Source organism: Oncorhynchus gorbuscha, linkage group LG03, assembly GCF_021184085.1.
Source record: "Oncorhynchus gorbuscha isolate QuinsamMale2020 ecotype Even-year linkage group LG03, OgorEven_v1.0, whole genome shotgun sequence".
Lineage (NCBI taxonomy): Eukaryota > Metazoa > Chordata > Actinopteri > Salmoniformes > Salmonidae > Oncorhynchus > Oncorhynchus gorbuscha.
This window is the reverse complement of record NC_060175.1, coordinates 50,612,887-50,634,703: the sequence shown is the minus strand read 5'-3', so window position 1 is coordinate 50,634,703 and position 21,817 is coordinate 50,612,887. Positions and strand designations below refer to the sequence as shown.

The window sequence follows — 21,817 nt, the reverse complement described above, 5'->3', positions numbered from 1 at the left end:
GCTGGATCGAATCCCTGTGCTGACAAAGTAAAAATATGTCATTCTACAGACCCTACTGAGTATTCCCTACAATACTTTTACTAAAGCATCCAGAATATTTTTTGCTCTATAAGCCAATATGTGATTCACATTGTGGTCGTCAATGGAATATGAACAAATATGAATAATTGTTCATGTTTAGACAACTACCTTTCATATATCACGAATAAATACAGGTTATTGAAACGTTTCTACAATTACGTGGGGGGCTTTAATTTTGAACGTTTTCGAAATTCCTTGTCCCGGAAGTACATTTTTAGTGTTGCTGACGAGCCGCTGATGATGATGCCACGCTAAAGTGCTGTTCACATCACACAAGTTTGCCATGATGATTTCTAATGAGACGAGTTCATAAGGTAATTTCGTGTTCTTTTACATTTTTGAGTTCACTGACTGTAAATTGTTAATGCATGCTAACAGCCTACATCGCTAACGTGTCAGTACTGTAGAAAGCTACAGGCTAACTGGCCAGACATTAAATCGGCCTACCGTTAGCTAGCTAGCTAATTTATAACAGTATATTGAATAAACGTAGCTAGATAACTAGCTAAGCTACTTCGGTCTTAAACACACTTACCTATATACTATTCAAAGTCGTATTTGACCATTCATTTGAAATGTATTTGAAACGTTTTAAGTGGGTGCCACTGAAACAGTTAAACGTGATTTTTTAACGCGTTAGGCTACTGACCGTGTGTCAGTGGCACGTGGAGGGTAAACAACACAGTACACTTTGCTACAAAACTAACCACAAGGTGGAGGAGTTTGCCACTTTTCAAACGTGTTATTGTGGATTTAGGCATGGGGCGCAGGTTTTTGTTCCAGCCCAGTACTGACTGTTAAAGAGGACCCTGCAGCTTATTTAGGAGGTTCTGAAGAAGCAGTTGAGACAAGTCAGTAGATCAGGTCCAAATTGGTCTGCCTGTGTAACCAGAGTGCTCCCTCTTTTACGCTGCTTCTTCTCTCTGGTTATAATATATGCATAGGTGCTATAACTATACCTACACCTCAATTAGCCGACTAACCGGTGACCCGTACATTGACTCTGTACGGCTACCACCTGTATATAGCCTCGCTACTGTCATTCTACCTTTTAAAAATGTGTATTTCTTTACGTATCTATTGTTTACCTAATACCTATTTTTTTTTTCTTAAAATTGCACTGTTGGAAACTGAAAATCCTTCTTGTAAACTGGGAGCAATGACTTGTGTACATTCACATGCTTTGAATTTGTTGAGAATGCTGATTGGCATTTTTTATTTTTTATTTATTTATTTTACCTTAATTTAACTAGGCAAGTCAGTTAAGAACAAATTCTTATTTTCAATGACGGCCTGGGAACAGTGGGTTAACTGCCTGTTCAGGGGCAGAACGACAGATTTGTACCTTGTCAGCTCGGGGGTTTGAACAGTAGAGCTTTCATGCTGGTAAACAAATAGCAGGGTTCATAAACCAAATTAATAGGTTGAAAAAAAACGTTTTTAACTGCAGAAAATGCTAATATTGAGGTAATTTCCTTAGTATGTGACACCAGAGTTCAGCATGTGGGAGAACTTGTATCTCTGAGATGATAGCTTAGTGACTGTAGATGAGCTTCACACTAGTAATTACCAGTGGATTTTTCCCTGTCATATTCTGGTACTAGATGTTATGAATGCAGCATTCAATTTGTATTTTATTTTATTATAATGATAACAAGACTCCGGTGTAGTGAATCACAATTTTGGATGGGACTAGCGATAGCATAGTTAGGTCAGCAAACATTAGTAACAAACTTTGTGGAAACAGAGTTCATTTGGGGAGAAATGGAGGGAAATGTCTGTCAGTTACATGACAATAGTTGTCAGGTACTTCACACACCTGGTGTGCGTTCAGTCCGCCTCAACATTTGCTACGTTGTGTGAATGTTTGCACTGAACGACACTTTTCCTCACAACGGTGCACACTGTTCTTCAACAGTCTGAGGTACATTTGCTCTCGTTTTGTGGTGTTGAGATGTGTGGTCCTGATCGATATGGGTGTGACCAAACTCGTGCAACACACCATACGGTAATAATTAGAGGTCGACCGACTGATTTTTCAACATCAATACCGATTATTGGAGGACCAAAAAAAGCCGATACCGATTAATCATATGTTTTTGTGTAGTTATTTATTTATTTGTAATAATGACAATTACAACAATACTGAATTAACTTTATTTTAACTTAATATAATACATCAATAAAATCAATTTATAATTGAGAAATTAATAGGCACTGCATTGATTATATGCAACGCAGGACAAGCTAGATAAACTAGTAATATCATGAACCACGTGTAGTTTGATTGTTTTTTATAAGACAAGTTTAATGCTAGCTAGCAACTTACCATGGCTTCTTGCTGCACTTGCGTAACTGGTAGTCAGTCTGCCACGCATGCTCCTCGTGGAGTGCAATGTAATCGGCCACAATCGGTGTCCAAAAATGCCGATTACCGATTGTTATGAAAACTTGAAATCGGCCCTAATTAATCGGCCATTCCGAAGAATCGGTCCACCTCTAGTAATAATCACACTCTGAGCCGCCAAAATCGTTTTTTTTTTTTCAACTGGTCGTTCAGTACAGTACAGTTTCCGTTGGATTCAACGTTGAACACCGTTCTGTCATACTGAACGCATCCCTGATTTAATCAGGTTCATGGTAGTTGATTAGTTGGATGATCAGATCTGTTAGTGGCTGCTGGTACAGAAGTATCAACACCGTGACTTCCCAATTCTAGGAGTAAAGAAGAAATAAGTGGGCTCAGGAGAAGATCAGTTTGATGTCAAGCAGTGCTACTGCTAAACATTATAAAATGTGTATGATACCTTGTGGGCTAATCAAACTCCCCCACTACTTCCACAGCTCTCACAGACCCCTGTAGATCCTCACCTGCGGTGTTCTGTTCATCATGATTACTCCAGCGTTTGAGTTGAGCCAGGACCCAACTTTCCTAATCCTGACCATCTGTGTGCCCTACACGAGAACATCAGAGTTTGATCTCTACATCGATGGAGATGATTTCAAATTCTATGCCAAGCCTTACTTCCTCAGGTTAATTTGTGCTGCCATTATTCATTCATGTTTTTTTTTAATTTAATTTTATATATATATATTTTAAAATATATATATATACATATGTAGTAATTAAATGTACACAGTTACACAATGATATGCTGTAATTGTGTCAACAGGCTGATAGGCTACCTTCTTGTTTAGTTCTAACACTTGTATCTCTTATCAAGACTGACCTTACCTGGAAAGATAGTGGAGGATGGGAGGGAAAAGGCCACTTTCAACATTGATAAAGGTAATGTTTGCTATTTAAAGTTTGTTCATATTTTTATTGATAAGGAATCATTCATTTGTCGTTTTGCAGTTGACTCTTTGCATTTTAGAATGGATGCGTGTGGTTGAAAGATAATGCAGGCTTTCATATTCAGATGAAAACAGACCCCCTAATGCATTGTTGATAGTGCTTTATTGACCCGTTCATTGAAACTAAATGTGACCCTATCTTTGTCAGTGCGTGTGTCCTCTTGACCTCCCAGTAATCAAATCAGCATTACTGGTTGTTAGGCGGATCCTCTCACCAGACTCCACAGTGTGTGGTTAATACCTCAGCTAGCCAGAGAGTAGCAGGACCCTGAGTGATGGGGCTGATGGCAGAGTCAGTGGGATTGATCCCTGGTGCCTCTTTAGCACTCACTACAGAGACGGCCACACAGACTTAATTACTGGTTATGCTGTTAGATATGGAGGGCCATTTGACCCGTCCGTGATGTAATGAGTGCCTCCTGCAGCCCTACTTTTATTTCTGCTCATTTCTAGTGACTCTTGGCCTCTTTTTATTCATGTATTTATTCTATTTACCAACTCATTCTCATGCGGCTACTTTGATTCAAAGCAATTTATTTTCAGTTAGGAGTGGAATACTCGGATCATTCTTTTAATGAATTTAATTTCCAATTATCCCTCTTGATTATGTTGGGTTAGTGAAGCGTTCGCTTTATGCACGCTGACACATCATTGGCCCTCGGATCAGCGACACCCTATTTGACATACCGTGTCTAAATAAGCCACTAACTGCTGCTAATTTAGCTTCTCTAATGGGAGTCCCGGTTTATACTCTCAATTAGAAATCATTACGATGCATCTTTTTTTGGGGCTGGGCAATATAGCCAAAATATCATATCACCATATTTGTCTCATGTACGGTGTTATTTGACACTATTTAATGCTTCTGAATTATACAAGTTAGATTTTTTTATTTATTAGTAGTGAATCACCCTTGAATGGCAGCAAATACATTTTATGGGCTTTCTCCATTCTGATTTGTTTTATACACATTCAAGTAGTACCATTTGGATAAATTTGTATGTTTATCCAGCACTGTGTTAACATATCGTTATTGACGCTATTGTAAAAATCCATATACCAGTTTTTGCGATATATCAGCCAGCCCTACTGCCTTTGGACTCTCCAAGGCAGCCAGCCTCTTCTTAAGGGGTCCAGAGCCAAGGCAATTAGCCAACTAGCATAAAGCGTTTTTAAGTTAAATACTCTAACAAAGCGTTGAAAGTTTTATGAGGTCTTTAAAAGGGATTAAGACCTAGAAATTATCTCCTTGGCTAGAGGTGGAATGGTCATATATTTTATAGGTTTTGTCTTTTAATTGCTGTTTTGAGAGAAGTAAACCTCTGCTTTTGACTAAATACATGTCTGCAGAGACAGTCATGCATTTATCGTGAGCATTCATTGTTCTACATGTGACGAGCCATGTCTATTTGATGAAAAATGCTCCAGGACTGTTTAAAGGCAGACCATGCTATCCGATTTGCTTCTACATTGTCTACGTCTCTACTCTTTGTACAGATACACATTCAGTTGTTGCGTTTCTCAAACCGCAGATCTCTGCCGCAGCGCTGCCAATTGTTTCACCTGCTCCCTGATGTTCTCTCTTGTGTGTCCCAGGTCTTTTTACCCTGCACGTCCCTAAGGAGACAGCAGGGGAACACTTTGAAGGGCTCCAGATGCTGACTAGTCTCCTGGCTCCCAAAGGCTCCCGCTCAGCCAAGCCTCTGGTGGAAGACATGGGTATATACTGAAGTGCCATAACATTTACATTGTAGTCATTTAGCAGATGCTCTTATCCAAAGCGACTTGCAATTAGTGCATTCATCTTAAGATGCCTAGGTGAGACAACCACATATCACAGTCGTAGCGAGTACATTTTCCCTTAAAGTAGATGCCATCAAAGTCTGCTAGTAGGAAAATATATGTGTGGACACCTGCTTGTCTTACATCTCATTCCAAAATCATTATATGGAGTTGGTCCCCCTTTTGCTGCTATAACAGCCTCCAATCTTCTGGGAATGCTAGATGTTGGAACATTGCTGCGGGGACTTGCTTCCATTTAGCCACGAGCATTAGTGAGGTTGGGCACTGTTGATGGGCAATTAGGCCTGGCTCGCAGTCAGCGTTCCAATTCATCCCAAATGTAATCGTCAGGGCTCTACGCAGGCCAGTGAAGTTCTTCCACACCGTTTTCGAGAAACCATTTCTGTCTGGACCTCGCTTTGTGCATGGGGGCATTGTCAAGCTGAAACAGGAAAGGGCCTTCCCCAAACTGTTGGCACAAAGTTGGAAGCAAAGAATCGTCTAGAATGTCATTGTATTCTGTAGCGTTAATATTTCCCTTCACTGGAACTAAGGGTCCAAACCCAAACCATGAAAAACAGCAAAAGAACATTATTCCTCCACCACAACCTTTTACTTGGCACTATGCGTTGGGGCAGGTAGCGTTCTCCTGTCATCTGCCAAATCCAGATTAGTCCGTCGGACTGCCAGATGGTGACGATTGATTCATCACTCCAGAGAAGGCGTTTCCACTGCTCCAGAGTCTAGTATATTGCTGGAAGACATATTGATGTTCATGTTAAGCTCAAATATGTCTCGTAAACGAAACCACTGAAGTAAGGAATGAGAACAGAAAAAAAAACACTGGATTTTTGTCATCGATTATGTTTTAATACGATTTGGCTGAATGGTTTTGTTTCTCATTAAGACATTGATGCTTTCTTTACATTACAGAAGCGTGCAGTGGTATTTTGGACGGTGAGGAAGAGGATGACGAAGAGGAGTTTGACTGGCAGGTTGAGCAGGAGGTGTACATGGACACCTCAGAGGAGCAGCTGAAGGAACTGCAGAAGTATGGCTTTGGAAGTCAGAGGTCCGGAGTGTTCACTCGACTGCAGGTAAGGTCATTCATTGGCCTTGGCAGTACTGCACAGTGACACTGTGCTTCTTGAAGACGGTTCCTAGAAATTAGTAGTGGAATGGTATCCTTTGAAAGCATTGCTATGTTTTATAATGCGATTGGTATCGTTCCCGTAAGTAGGGCCAGGAGTTCTTCCTGACCATATAACCTGACCAGGAAAACATAACATCAAGTACAGCATGTGAAGATCTAATGGAGTATTGTCCAATCAGGAGGAGCTGAGTGATGTCATCGACATCCAAAACCCAGATAGAACCACAGGGTCAGAGAGGAGAAGGAAACGACTGGATGCTGAGACGTCCATATTCTGCCCTGACCATTACCTGTGAGTTATCCAAAGAATAGTACCCACTAATTAAATCATTGTTCAATATTAACAAATGCACAGATGTCACAGATTTATTGTATTGTGTTCTATCACTTTCATTGTTATGATACTGAGCTGTTTGTGTCTGTAGTGCTGACCTGTTTGAGGACGAGGAGATCCAGGGTCTGCTGAAGTTCCGCCCTTGGTGGTCTGATCTGTGCCCAGACTCCATCCGGCAGGGAGAGGCAGGTGAGCTGGAGTCCTCCCTATCTATCCCATCACTACCACACATGAAGGGATAGTTCATCTTCAAATCATGTACTAAAATTTGATATTAAGTTGCTCTTATGTCTGTTAAATGATGTATTTCATGTAGTAGCATTGTATTACAGAGTAATGATAACCTGTAGTTTAAGCTCAGATCACACAAAGAGCAGTAAGAGATTTCCACCAGCAGGTGGTGTATAAATACTGACAACAAAAAATGAACTTAATAATAATAATAATAATATATGCCATTTAGCAGACGCTTTTATCCAAAGCGACTTACAGTCATGTGTGCATACATTTTACGTATGGGTGGTCCCGGGGATCGAACCCACTACCTTGGCGTTACAAACGCCATGCTCTACCAACTGAGCTATAGAAGCGTCAAACAAGTGACCCCCCAGAAAACCCCATTTGTGTTAATGTATAAATAATTACTGTTTTAACGTGTGTGTATACATATCCATTATTGTTGAATTGTTTTGTGGAGTCAGTTGTGAGTTTGTGGCGTGGAGTTAGTTTAACATTTCACTGGATTGAGTTTGCATTAAGCCTACAGTGTTAGTTTTGTAATGGTCATTAAAGAACATATTCAGTCTAGATCATAATTTCTTAGGGCTTTCCTTAATGCAGAATTGAACCCAATTTCCCTTCCCCCATCCAGACTTGTATCGCCATTACCTCACTCTCCCTCAAATCCTATTTATTTTCTTTATCTCTTATCAATCCATGACATAAGAAATCAATGAGTCATTTAAAAGGTGTGATCCACGGCTGGCTGGGCTCTACAGGTTTGTTTTCCTCTCTTCTCTCTCAGATGAGAGCGATAAGGGCTTATGGAACAATTCAATTGTGCCATCCAGATCTCCTAACAGCCTGCTAATTCCTCTGCTCCCACCGCATCAACGAACACATGGCTCGTAGCCACAGCTTATGTTAGTACAGGATGTCGTACTGTACGCTCAGGAAAGGATTTAGATGAAACATTATCACAGGAGGATATGCTGGGTTGACAGTGCCAGGATCCCCATCTCTGCCCTAGCACAGGAGAGATCGCACACTGCCGAACGGCCATCAGTCAATACTACGCGGCACTCATACACGGCCCATTAGCCGTAGGCAGGAGGAGTCCAGCATTAAGTTTTCCTGCAACTCTGTGAACTCCCTTTTCTCATTCGGTATTCTGAGTACTCGGCCGGAGCCCCGGCGCAGATAAAGGGGACAAATTTAAACTAATGACTTAACTGACAGCTGGATGCACGTTAGCCTTCTCCTGCCCGTCGGAAGAGTATTGGTCAGCAAATGTAGCCGTTAGTAGTAAAATCTTGATAGCATGCTTATGATTTTAACACATTTTATATATGTACCATCAAAAGTTTGGACACAACCCTTGAAAGAGAAGGTTTAATTTACTGTTACTATTTTCTACATTGTAAGAATAATAGTGAAGACATCAACTATGAAATAACACATGGAATCATGCAGTAACCAAAAAAGTGTTATATTTGAGATTCGTCGAAGTAGCCACCCTTTGCCTTGATGACCGTTTTGCACACTCTTGGCATTCTCTCACCCAGCTTCATGAGGTAGTCACCTGGAATGCATTTCAATTAACAGGTGTGCCTTGTTAATTTGTGGAATTTCTTTCCTTAATGCATTTGAGCCAATCAGTTGTGTTGTGACAAGGTAGGGCTGGTATACAGAAGATAGCCCTATTTGGTAAAAGACCATTTCCATATTATTATTTTTTAATATTTTTTTTCGCCTTTATTTAACCAGGTAGGCTAGTTGAGAACAAGTTCTCATTTGCAACTGCGACCTGGCCAAGATAAAGCTCAGCAGTGTGAACAGACAACAGAGTTACACATGGAGTAAACAATTAACAAGTCAATAACCCAGTAGAAAAAAAGTCTATATACATTGTGTGCAAAAGGCATGAGGAGGTAGGCGAATGATTACAATTTTGCAGACTAACACTGGAGTGATAAATTATCAGATGGTCATGTACAGGTAGAGATATTGGTGCGCAAAAGAGCAGAAAAGTAAATAAATATAAACAGTATCGGGATGAGGTAGGTAAAATTGGGTGGGCTATTTACCGATAGATATGTACAGTTGCAGCGATCGGTTAGCTGCTCAGATAGCAGATGTTTGAAGTTGGTGAGGGAGATAAAAGTCTCAACTTCAGCAATTTTTGCAATTCGTTCCAGTCACAGGCAGCAGAGAACTGGAACGAAAGGCGGCCAAATGAGGTGTTGGCTTTAGGGATGATCAGTGAGATACACCTGCTGGAGCGCGTGCTACGGGTGGGTGTTGCCATCGTGACCAGTGAACTGAGATAAGGCGGAGCTTTACCTAGCATGGACTTGTAGATGACCTGGAGCCAGTGGGTCTGGCGACGAATATGTAGCGAGGGCCAGCCGACTTGAGCATACAGGTCGCAGTGGTGGGTGGTCTAAGGTGCTTTAGTAACAAAACGGATGGCACTGTGATAAACTGCATCCAGTTTGCTGAGTAGAGTATTGGAAGCTATTTTGTAGATGACATCGCCGAAGTTGAGGATCAGTAGGATAGTCCGTTTTACTAGGGTAAGTTTGGCGGCGTGAGTGAAGGAGGCTTTATTGCGGAATAGAAAGCCGACTCTAGATTTGATTTTAGATTGGGGATGTTTGATATGAGTCTGGAAGGAGAGTTTACAGTCTAGCCAGACACCTAGGTACTTATAGATGTCCACATATTCTAGGTCGGAACCATCCAGGGTGGTGATGCTAGTCGGGCGTGCGGGTGCAGGCAGCGAATGGTTGAAAAGCATGCATTTGGTTTTAATAGCGTTTAAGAGCAGTTGGAGGCCACGGAAGGAGTGTTGTATGGCATTGAAGCTCGTTTGGAGGTTAGATAGCACAGTGTCCAAGGACGGGCCGGATGTATACAGAATGGTGTCGTCTGCGTAGAGGTGGATCAGGGAATCGCCCGCAGCAAGAGCAACATCATTGATATATACAGAGAAAAGAGTCGGCCCGAGAATTGAACCCTGTGGCGCCCCCATAGAGACTGCCAGAGGACCGGACAGCATGCCCTCCGATTTGACACACTGAAATTTGTAAGTCGCTCTGGATAAGAGCGTCTGCTAAATGACTTAAATGTAAATGTAATGTAAATGTAGTTGGTGAACCAGGCAAGGCAGTCATTAGAAAAACTGAGGCTACTGAGTCTGCCGATAAGAATATGGTGATTGACAGAGTCGAAAGCCTTGGCAAGGTCGATGAAGACGGCTGCACAGTACTATCTTTTATTGATGGCTGTTATGATATCGTTTAGTACCTTGAGCGTGGCTGAGGTGCACCCGTGACCGGCTCGGAAACCAGATTGCACAGCGGAGAAGGTACGATGGGATTCGAGATGGTTAGTGACCTGTTTGTTGACTTGGCTTTCGAAGACCTTAGATAGGCAGGGCAGGATGGATATAAGTCTGTAACAGTTTTGTTCCAGGATGTCTCCCCCTTTGAAGAGGGGGACGACTGCGGCAGCTTTCCAATCCTTGGGGATCTCAGACGATATAAAAGAGAGGTTGAACAGGCTGGTAATAGGGGTTGCGACAATGCAACGGATAGTTTCAGAAATAGAGGGTCCAGATTGTCATCACGCCCAGCTGATTTGTACGGGTCCAGGTTTTGCAGCTCTTTCAGAACATCTGCTATCTGGATTTGGGTAAAGGAGAAGCTGTAGAGACTTGGGCGAGTAGCTGTGGGGGGGGGGGGGGCTGTTGGCCGAGGTTGGAGTAGCCAGGAGGAAGGCATGGCCAGCCGTTGAGAAATGCTTGTTGGAAGTTTTCGATAATCATGGATTTATCGGTGGTGACCGTGTTACCTAGCCTCAGTGCAGTGGGCAGCTGGGAGGAGGTGCTCTTGTTCTCCATGGACTTTAGTGTCCCAGAACTATGGCAAGAACAGCTCAAATAAGCAAAGATAAACGACAGTCCATTACTTTTAGACATGAAGGTCAGTCAATCTGGAACATTTCAAAAACTTTGATCGTTTCTTCAGGTGCAGTTGCAAAAACCAACAAGCGATATGATGAAACAGGCTCTCATAAGTACCGCCACAGGAAAGGAAGACTCAGAGTTACCTCTACTGCAGAGGATATGTTAATTGGAGTACCAGCCTCAGATATTGCAGCCCATATAAATGCTTCAGAGTTCAAGTAATAGACACATCTCAACATCAACTGTTCAGAGGAGACTGTGTGAATCAGGCCTTTATGGTCGGATATCTGCAAAGAAACCACTACTAAAGGACACCAATTAGAAGAAGAGACTTGCTCGGGCCAAGAAACAACGAGCAATGGGCATTAGACCGGTGGAAATCTGTCCTTTGGTCTGATGGGTCCAAATTTGACATTTTTGGTTTCAACCGCAGTGTCTTTGGGAGACGCAGAGTAGGTGAATGGATGATCTCTGCGTGTGTAGTTCCCACTGTGAAGCCTGGAGGAGGAGGTGTGATGGTGTGGGGGTGCTTTGCTGGTGACACTGTCAGTGATTTATTTAGAATTCAAGGCACACTTAACCAGCATGGCTACCACAGAATTCTGCAGCGATACACCATCCCATCTGGTTTGTACTTAGGGGGGGGGAACTATCATTTGTTTTTTTATCAGGACAATGACCCAAAACACACCTCCAGGCTGTGTAAGGGCTATTTGACCAAGAAGGAGAGGGATGGAGTGCTGCATCAGATGACCTGGCCTCCACAATCACACGACCTCAATCCAAATTGAGATGGTTTGGGATGAGTTGGAACGCAGAGTAAAGGAAAAGCAGCCAAGTGCTCAGCATATGTGGGAACTCCTTCAAGACTGTTGGAAAAGCACTCGTCATGAAGCTGGTTGAGAGAATGCTACGAGTGTGCAAAGCTGTCAAGGCAAGCGGTGGCTACTTTGAAGAATCTAAAATATAACATTTTTATTTAATACTTTTGGTTACAACATGATTCCATATGTGTTATTTAATAGTTTTGTACAATGTAGACAACAGTCCAAATTAAGAACCTTTTGAATGAGTAGGTGTGTCCAAACGTTTGACTAGTACTGTATATAATGTGTGGGAGCAAAATTCTTAACTTCTTGCGTCGAGCCATCCGGGATCGTGACTACAGCCTCAAGCCCATTACCATAACGCAACGTTAGCTATTCATGAAAATCGCAAATGAAATGAAATAAATCTGCTAGCTCTCAAGCTTAGCCTTTTGTTAACAACACTGTCATCTCAGATATTCAAAATATGCTTCTCAACCATAGCAAAACAAGCATTTGTGTAACAGTATTGATAGCTAGCGTAGCATTTAGCGTTAGCATTCAGCAGGCAACATTTTCACAAAAACCAGAAAAGCATTCAAATAAAAATCATTTACCTTTGAAGAACTTCGGATGTTTTCAATGAGACTCTGTTAGATAGCAAATGTTCAGTTTGTCCACAAATATTCTTTGTATAGGAGAAATTGCTCCGTTTGGTACATCACGTTTGGTTACCAAAAAAAAAAACGAAAATTCAGTCATCAAAACGCCAAACTTTTTTCCAAATTAAGTCCATAATATCGACTGAAACATGGCAAACGTTGTTTAGAATCAATCCTCAAGGTGTTTTTCACATATCTCTTCGATGATATATATAGTTCGTGGAAGTGTGCTTTCTTTTCTGAATCCCATGGGAAAATGCCTGCAGCTGAAGATTACGCACCAATTTAGACAAAGGACACCGGGCGGACACCTGGTAAATGTAGTCTCTTATGGCCAATCTTCCAATGATATGCCTACAAATATCATCACAATGCTGCAGACACCTTGGGCAAACGGCAGAAAGCAAAGGCTCATTCAGGGCACATTCACAGCCATATAAGGAGACTATGGAAAACAGAGCCTCAAATTCTGCTCAGTTCCTGTTTGAAGTTTCATCTTGGTTTTGCCTGTAGCATCAGTTCTGTGGCACTCACACTCTGAAACGTCAGTGTTTTCTTTCTAAAGCTGTCAATTATATGCATAGTCAAGCATCTTTTTGTGACAAAATATTTTTATCCAATAATGAAATAGCGCCCCCATAGGTTCAAGAGGTTAAGCTTCCCTATTTTGGCCTCTTTCTGTTTTTGTCTCCCCCCCTTGCCTCCCGTAAGACAGAGATATACAGTATATGTCAGCTGACAGATGGGTGTAGACACCAGTGGTAATTAAGTAGAAACCTCACCCTGGACCTTTGTGCCCCCTCTGTGTTCCCCTGGTCGAGGCCAGAGCACTGACAGGCCACAAACTGTCCACATGAACTGAGTGGGCGGTGTTAATCCAACATGACAGCCCTGTCTCTGCCTGCGGCTCTTCTTATGGCTGGTTTGACCTGCCAGCGGCAGTCTGTGATTCATCACTACATTCATTGCATTGACTCGTAGGATCTTTAACGTCAGAAAATGTCAATCTTAAACAGTTGCGCTTTAGTATTGAGTGTTGACGACCTTGTTCTGTACTACCAAGGACATACGTCAGAAGCCTCTGAGTGAAGTAGAGTTGTAGGTAATTTCCAGCCTCGTGCACATTGAGCAGAGGTATATTTGCTCCATGGCACTTGTGCCATCTGTACCTGGGGTAGGGCCATACAATGGGGGCAGACTGCTCAGAAGACTGGAGGAACTAAGTGACAAATTAATCTCCATTCATCTGACCCCCCCCCCCCACACACACACACACACACACACACACACACACACACACACACACACACACACACACACACACACACACACACACACTCGATTGGCTAGGATCAAAGCTGAGATCAGTGAGTGCCTTCCAGATTGTCCCATTAGGTCTTCTAATCTCATCCAGATGTCTCTTGGATGAATGGAGCGCTGCGGCTGCATTATGCAGGCCCAGTTAGCTTGTTATTGGCAGTAATCCCATGTTCATCCTGTTTTAAAATGTATTTTTAGATCCATTACATGTGGACAAAAACAGGAGTTACAGCAACTGATGCTCTCGCTAGATGTCACTGAATGACAGCGCTTGTATACACTTTTTGGAACATCTTGATGAGAGCTGGACTGCTGTTCTAATAAATAAACAAAGGAACCTGTTTGCCAGCAGCCATATCACTTTTCCCTGATCCCCAATACATGTAGTCTGGGTAGTCATTTGATTAGCTGTTCAGGAGTCTTATGGCTTTAGAGGTAGAGGTGGATCTAGACTAGACCTGGCGCTCCGGAACTGCTTGCCTTGAGACGATGGTGGCTGGAGTCTTTGACAATGTTTAGGGCCTTCCTCTGACACCGTCTGGTATAGAGGTCCAGGATGGCAGGAAGCTTGACCCCAGTGATGTACTGGACCTACAAGATTTTGGAATATTGCTGCAGGGACTTGCTTCCATTCAGCCACGAGCATTAGTAAGGTCGGGCACTGATTTTGAGTGATTAGGCCTGGCTGTCAGTCGACGTTCCAATTCATCCTAAAGGTGTTCCCAAAGATGTTCGACGGGATTTAGGTCAAGGCTCTGTGCAGGCCAGTCAAGTTCTTCCACACTGACCTCGACAAACCATTTCTGTATGGACCTGTCTTTGCACAGGGGCATTGTCAAATTGGAAAAGGACCTTCCCCAAACTGTTTCCGCCAAGTTGGAAGCACAGACTCGTCTAGAATGTCATTGTATGCTGTAGCATTAATATTTCCCTTCACTGGAACTAATGGTCCAACCCCGAAACATAAATAACAGCCCCAGGCCCAGTATTCCTCCACCACCAAACTTTACAGTTGGCACTACTGTATGCCTAAGAGCAGGTAGCGTTCTCCTGGCATCCGCCAAACCCTGATTCAGCTGTCGGCTTGCCAGATGGTGAAGCGTGATTCATCACTGCTCCAGACTCCAATGGCGGCGAGCTTTCTACCACTCCAGCCGACGCTTGGCATCGCGCATGGTGATCTGAGGCTTGTGTGCAACTGCTCAACCATGGTAATTTTAACTGAGGACAGATGATTTTTATGCGCTTCAGCACGAACTGACTTTTTTGGAAAGGTGGCATGCTATGAGGGTGCCACGTAAGCGCATTCTACTGCCAATGTTTGTTTATGGAGATTGCATGGCTGTGTGCTCATACATGTTGAAATAGGTGAATCCACTCATTTGAAGGGGTGTCCACATCCTTTTTCATATATAGTGTATGTCTGCTGCAGAGGGACAAAGGGGAGCCATGAGAACACGTTTTGATCCGTTTCTGGAGAACAAATTGGCTCCCTATTTGCAAAGATGGAGAACAAGCTATAATGGGAGAACAAGCTATAATGGAAAAATACTGGAGTTTTTGTGCAAGTATAGCCAACTAGCACAAAAAGATTATTGCGACATTTTCAAAACAATACCATATCTTTAAAAATAATATCCCGCTATGTAACAAACCCCCCCCTCAATAGTCTGTGTTTCCTACACTCGGCAGACTGCTGGATGTAGGCCAGTGGGGCGCTGAGTTTCTCCCCAGCGTCCTGGCTGATCTCCCGGGGAGGTGCGGTAAGGGGGAGGTGTGCGTGTGTGCTCCGCTTGGCCAGGCAGGGCTGCTGCAGCTGCACTGGCAAGGGAATCGGGGTACCGTCTGCAGGGATCTAGCCCTGATGTAATGGAGCAGGAATCCAGTTCCCAGCAGAGCCAAGAGGATCATTTGAAACTGCTGCTGTAGTGTGTGCACGCACAGTCAAGCCCACACACTCAGGGGCTCAGTATAGGGGCTGTCCTCGATAGGCAAAGGGAAGGATTGCTTTCAGCTGTTCCATAAGCTGCAGAAAAAGTGCTGACTTGGAATCTGTTCTTCTAGACCTTTATCTTTGTTTTCAGCATTGAACGTTGCACATTATACTTTACCAATTGAGTTTGGGTGGAGGGTATCTTGATCAGTAGCTGAGGAAAAAACTCAGGGACTTTTGATTCTTTCCAAAAGAACTGATAACCTAGTGTTTTCCTCACACAATTCAAGCCGTGGGCCATCTCTGCAACATAATAGAAATGATGGATCCCTCTTTTGCTTCATAGTAGAATGTGTGCATGAACTGTTAGAAATGAATGTGTTTGCAGGCATGATTAGGCCCATGTAGAAACCCAGTGAGTCTAAGGGTGGACTGTTGTTTTTCAGCGGTGTCCTTCACTGATGATGAGAAGGAGCAGCTAAGAAAGTTTACCAACCATTCCTACATCCTGGACAAGAAGTCCCGTTTCCAGGTGTGGCTCAGCCTGGTGGACATCATCCTGGCATACTGCTACGAATTGCGCACCACAGAGGGAGAGCATAACGTGAGTTAGCGACCGTCAGTTAGCCTCTATATCTCCCTCCAGGTCAAAGCTTTAACATGGACTTCCACCAAGTTCCTACAGGGATCTTGAGTTTTTTTTTATGTTGTCTTACTGTCACTAAACCGTAATACATAGAACTCACAGTCTGTTGTTGCACAGGTGGAAATAGATGTTTAAGTGATAATGCCCAAGAAGCTGGTGTTTTGGAGGATGCATTGGCATGAGTGTTGTTCCCAAACCGTGCCAGTATATCCTCCAAACAATTCCTTTGAGGACATAATCACTTTTACACAACCGGTTACCAACATATTCAAATAATGACAGACATGCGTTTATAAAAAAAATAATTAATTCTAATGAATTAATTCATACTATTTCATCCTTCCACGAGATGTAGTCCCGGCACACATCTATGGTGCTACCCATGCTGCCTATCGGTTAGGTTGCCATAGACGCGACCCAGTCTTAGTCTTTTTGTTTTATATCTATGGGCTCGACCCAGTTGCTCGTTCTAAAATAGATTATAGACTGGGTCGTTTGAACCCTGAATATCAGATTGTAAACCACAGCTATGACAAAAAATAAATGTTTACTGCTCTAATTACGTTGGTAACCAGTTTATAATAGCATTCGAACACCTCGGGTTTGTGGTGTGTGTAGCCAATAATACCACGGCTAAGGGCTGTATCCAGGCACTCCACGTCACGCCGTGGTATATTGGCCATATACTACACCTCCTTGTGCCCTATTGCTTAAATTAAGGTCTACAATGGGAGATGGTGAGGTTAGACCATGGTCACACATTCATGTGTTTTTATACATCATTGGGTCATATCCGGAGCTGTAATTCTTAGTACTGCCGTAAACACGTACTTTAGACAGCAACCTGTGAAGTCATCTGTGAACGTTCTATGAACATCTGGGGTGTTACGGCCTTATACACCTTAGAGAGCCAGGAGCAGGCTGCTTTTCCAGAGATCGTGTTGTAAGGTATCTGTAATGGACACTAGGGACGGAGTGTTAAAGAGAGTGTGGCCTGAGTTTGCCTGTTATTGGTATCATTGCTTTCTCATGTGTTGTAGGCCCACCTTGATTCTCTAAAGCGCGTGTAGAAGTTGACCTCTGTCCTCTCATTATATGACTGCAGGTTGAATCACCGTGGACCATCAGAAAACTAAGTGGGACTCTCTGCTGGCTTGAGGTAAGTAATGGGGAGGCAGTCCCTTATTTAAGACAATTAAAGTCAAATTATCATGGAATAATAAATCCCTTAGTATGACCTTGGGCACGGCTTCCCTATTCTGGCTGTTTTCAGCTTCTGGCTCCATCTTGAGCTAAAGGCTTTTATTGATCTAAATGTGTCTGCTCCAGCCGCTGACTGAGGAAAGCTCTCAACCAGCCCTAGGAAATTACCATTTGATTGAGTTTGCTGCAGCTGGGTGGAGAGCTTGTATAAAAAAATATATATTAACACAACATGTAAAATGTTGGTCCATGAGCTGAAGTAGGAAAATCCAAGAAACTGTTAGTGAGAATTTCTCCTTTGCCAAGATAATCCATCCACCTGACAGGTGAACAGCATGATCATTACACAGGCGCACCTTGTGCTGGGGACAAAAAAAGGCCACTTTAAAATGTGCCTATTTGTCTCACAACACAATGCCACAGATGTCTCAAGTTTTGAGGAAGCGTGCAATTGGTATGCTGACTGCAAGAATGTCCACCAGAGCTGTTGCCAGATCATTTAATGTTCATTTCTCTACCATAATCTGCCTCAAGTCATTTTAGAGAATTTGGCAGTACATCCAACCGGCCTCACAACTGAAGACCACATCTGGCTTCTTCACCTGCGGTATTGTTTGAGGTGGGGTAGGGGGAGTGCTGAGGAGTAGTTCTGTCAGTAATAAAGCCCTTTTGGAGATAACCAAATTATGATTGGCTGGGCCTGGCTCCCCAGTGGGGGGTGGGTGGCTGGCAGCCGAAGTGGGTGGTTCAATACCCACCCATGGCTGCACCCCTGCCCAGTCATGTGAAATCTGTAGATTAGGGGCTAATTTATTTACATTGACTGCTTTCCTTACATGAACTGTAACTCGGTAACATCTTTGGAATTGTTGCATTTTGTGTGTTTATATTTTCAGTTTATATAACACACATACACACACACACACACAGTACCAGTCAAAGGTTCGGACACACCTACTCATTCAAGGGTTTTTCTTTATTTGTACTGTTTTCTCCATTGTAGAATACTAGTGAAGACATCAAAACTATGAAATAACACATGGAATCATGTAGTGACCAAAAACACATTTTACTTTTTAGATTCTTCAAAGTAGCCACCCTTTGCCTTGATGACAGCTTTGCACACCCTTGGTATTCTATCAACCACCTTCATGAGGTAGTCACCTGGAATGCATTTCAATTAACAGGTGTGCCTTGTTAAAAGTTAATTTGTGGAATTTATTTCCTACTTAATGCGTTTGAGCCAATCAGTTGTGTTGTGACAAGGTAGGGGTGGTCCAGAAGGTAGCCCTATTTGGTAAAAGACCAAGTCCATACTATGGCAAGAACAGCTCAAATAAGCAAAGAGAAACGACTATAAGACATGAACGTCAGTCAATCTGGAAAATTTCAAGAACTTTGAAAGTTTCTTCAGGTGCAGTCGCAAAAACCATCAAGCGCTATGATGAAACAGGAAAGGAAGACCCAGAATTACCTCTACTGATAAGTTCATTGGCTTTACCAGCCTCAGAAATTACAGTCCAAATAAATGCTTCACAGAGTTCAAGTAACAGACACATCTCAACATCAACTGTTCAGAGGGGACTACGTGAATCAGGCCTTCATGGTCGAATTGCCGCAAAGAAACCACTACTAAAGGAAACCAATTAGAAGAAGAGACTTGCTTGGGCCAAGAAATGCGTGCAATGGACATTAGACCGGTGTAAATCTGTCCTTTGATCTGATGGGTCCAAATTTGACATTTTTGGTTCCAACCTCTGTGTCTTTGTGAGATGCAGATTAGGTGAACGGAGGATCTCTGCATGTGTAGTTCCCAAAGTGAAGCTTGGAGGAGGATGTGTGATGGTGTGGGGGTGCTTTGCTGGTGACACTGTCAGTGATTTATTTAGAATTCAAGGCACACTTAACCAGCATGGCTACCACAGCTTTCTGCAGCGATACACCATCCCATCTGGTTTGCGCTTAGTGGGGCAATAATTTGTTTTTCAACATGACAATTACCCAACACACCTCCAGGCTGTGTAAGTGCTATTTGTCCAAGAAGGAGAATGGTGGAGTGCTCCATCAGATGACCTGGCCTCCACAATCACCTGACCTCAACCCAATTGAGATGGTTTGGGATGAGTTGGACCGCAGAGTGAAGGAGAAGCAGCCATCAGGTGCTCAGATTATGTGGGAACTCTTTCAAAACTGTTGGAAAAGCATTCCATATGAAGCTGGTTGAGAAATGCCAAGATTGTGCAAAGCAGTCATCAAGGTAAAGGGTGGCTACTTTGTAGAGTCTAAAATATATTTTGATTTAACACTTTTTGGGGGGTTACTAAATGTGTTATTTAATAGTTTTGATATCTTCATTACTTTTACTATTTTCTACATTGTAGAATAAAGAAAAGCCATGGAAGGAGTAGGTGGAAACTTTTGACTGGTACTGTATATACAGCGCATTCGGAAAGTATTCAGACCCCTTGACCTTTTCCAAATTTTGTTACGTTACATCCTTCTTCTAAAATGGATTAAATAAAACATTTTCCTCATCAAAGTGAAAATAGCTTTCTTACATTTTATTCACATTTACTTAAGTATTCAAACCCTTTGCTATGAGGTTCAAAATTGAGCTCAGGTGCATCCTGTTTCCATTGATCATCCTTTAGATGTTTCTACACCTTTATTGGTCTCTAATCAAATAAAAGTTTATTTGTCACATGCCCTGAATACAACAGGTGTAGACCTTACAGTGAAATGTTTACTTACAGGCTCTAACCCAAAAAAGGTGTGTGTATAGGAAGGTAGGTAAGTGAAGAAATAAAACAACAGTAAAAAGACATTTGAAAATAAGAGTAGCAAGGCTATATACAGACAGCAGTTAGTCCGGCTTATTGAGGTAGTATGTACATGTTGGTATGGTTAAAGTGACTATGCATATATGATGAACAGAGAGTAGCAGTAGCATAAAAATAGGTGGTGGTGGGATACAATGCCGATAGCCCGGTTAGCCAATGTACGGGAGCAGTGGTTGGTCGGGCCAATTGAGGTAGTATGTACATGTTGGTATGGTTAAAGTGACTATGCATATATGATAAACAGAGAGTAGCAGCAGTGTAAAAGAGGGGTTGGGGGGGGCAGGCAAACGATGCAGATAGTCCCGGTAACCATTTGGTTACCTGTTCAGGAGTCTTATTGCTTGGGGGTAAAAACTGTTGAGAAGCCTTTTTGTCCTAGACTTGGCACTCCTAGTTTGTTGTTGATGTGGACACTAAGGAACTTGAAGCTCTCGAGCTGCTCCACTACAGCCCCGTCGATGAGAATGGGGGCGTGCTCGGTGCTCCTTTTCCTGTAGTCCACAATCCTCTCCTTAGCTTAGGGATAGGTTGTTATTCTGGCACCACCCGGCCAGGTCTCTGACCACCTCCCTATAGGCTGTCTCATCGTTGTCTGTGATCAGGCCTACCACTGTTGTCGTCTGCAAACTTAATGATGGTGTTGGAGTCGTGCCTGGCCATGCAGTCGTGGGTGAACAGGGAGCAGGAGGGGACTGAGCACGCACCCCTGGGGGGCTCCAGTGTTGAGGATCTGTGTGGCAGATGTGTTGCTACCTACCCTCACCACCTGGGGGTGGCCCGTCAGGAAGTCCAGGATCCAGTTGCAGGGGGAGGTGTTTAGTCCCAGGTTCCTTAGCTTAGTGATGAGCTTAGAGGGTACTATGGTGTTGCATGCTGAGCTGTAGTCAATGAATAGCATTCTCACATAGGTGTTCCTTTTGTCCAGGTGGAAAAGGGCAGTGTGGAATGCAATAGAGATTGCATCATCTGTGGATCTGTTTGGGCAGTATGCAAATTGGAGTGTGTCTAGGGTTTCTGGGATGATGGTGTTGATGTGAGCCATTGTCAGCCTTTCAAAGCACTTCATGGCTACGGACGTGGAGTGTTTAGTCCCAGGTTCCTTAGCTTAGTGATGAGCTTTGAGGGTACTATGGTGTTGCATGTTGAGTTGTAGTCAATGAATAGCATTCTCACATAGGTGTTCATTTTGTCCATGATTGGACATGATTTGGTAAGGCACACAACTGCCTATGTAAGGTCCCACAGTTGGCAGTGCATGTCAGAGAAAAAACCAAGTCATGAGGTAGAAAGAATTTCCCCTAGAGCTCTGAGGGAAAAGTATTAAAAAAATATGTTTGGAACCACCAAGACTTTTCCTAGAGCTGGCCGCCCTTCCAAACTGAGCGGAGAGAGAAGGGCCTTTGTCAGGGAGGTGACCAAGAACCTAATGGTCACTGACAGATTCCAGAGTTCCTCTGTGGCAATGGGTGAACCTTCCAGAAGGACAACCATCTCTGCAGCACTCTGCCAAT

The 21,817-nt window shown here is 43.0% G+C and overlaps 1 protein-coding gene across 1 annotated transcript in view; it reads left to right on the top strand.

The window, feature by feature from the left end:
* The first annotated feature begins 261 nt into the window (after positions 1-261).
* Positions 262-21,817, top strand: part of shq1 (SHQ1, H/ACA ribonucleoprotein assembly factor) — a 40,536-nt gene continuing 18,980 nt past the window's right edge. Inside the window, 9 exon segments of the mRNA XM_046342807.1 lie at positions 262-395; positions 2,926-3,114; positions 3,306-3,370; positions 5,035-5,157; positions 6,154-6,317; positions 6,553-6,665; positions 6,799-6,896; positions 16,064-16,221; positions 17,369-17,422. Coding sequence (XP_046198763.1) covers positions 2,972-3,114; positions 3,306-3,370; positions 5,035-5,157; positions 6,154-6,317; positions 6,553-6,665; positions 6,799-6,896; positions 16,064-16,221; positions 17,369-17,422 — 918 coding nt within the window. The 5' untranslated portion in view covers positions 262-395; positions 2,926-2,971.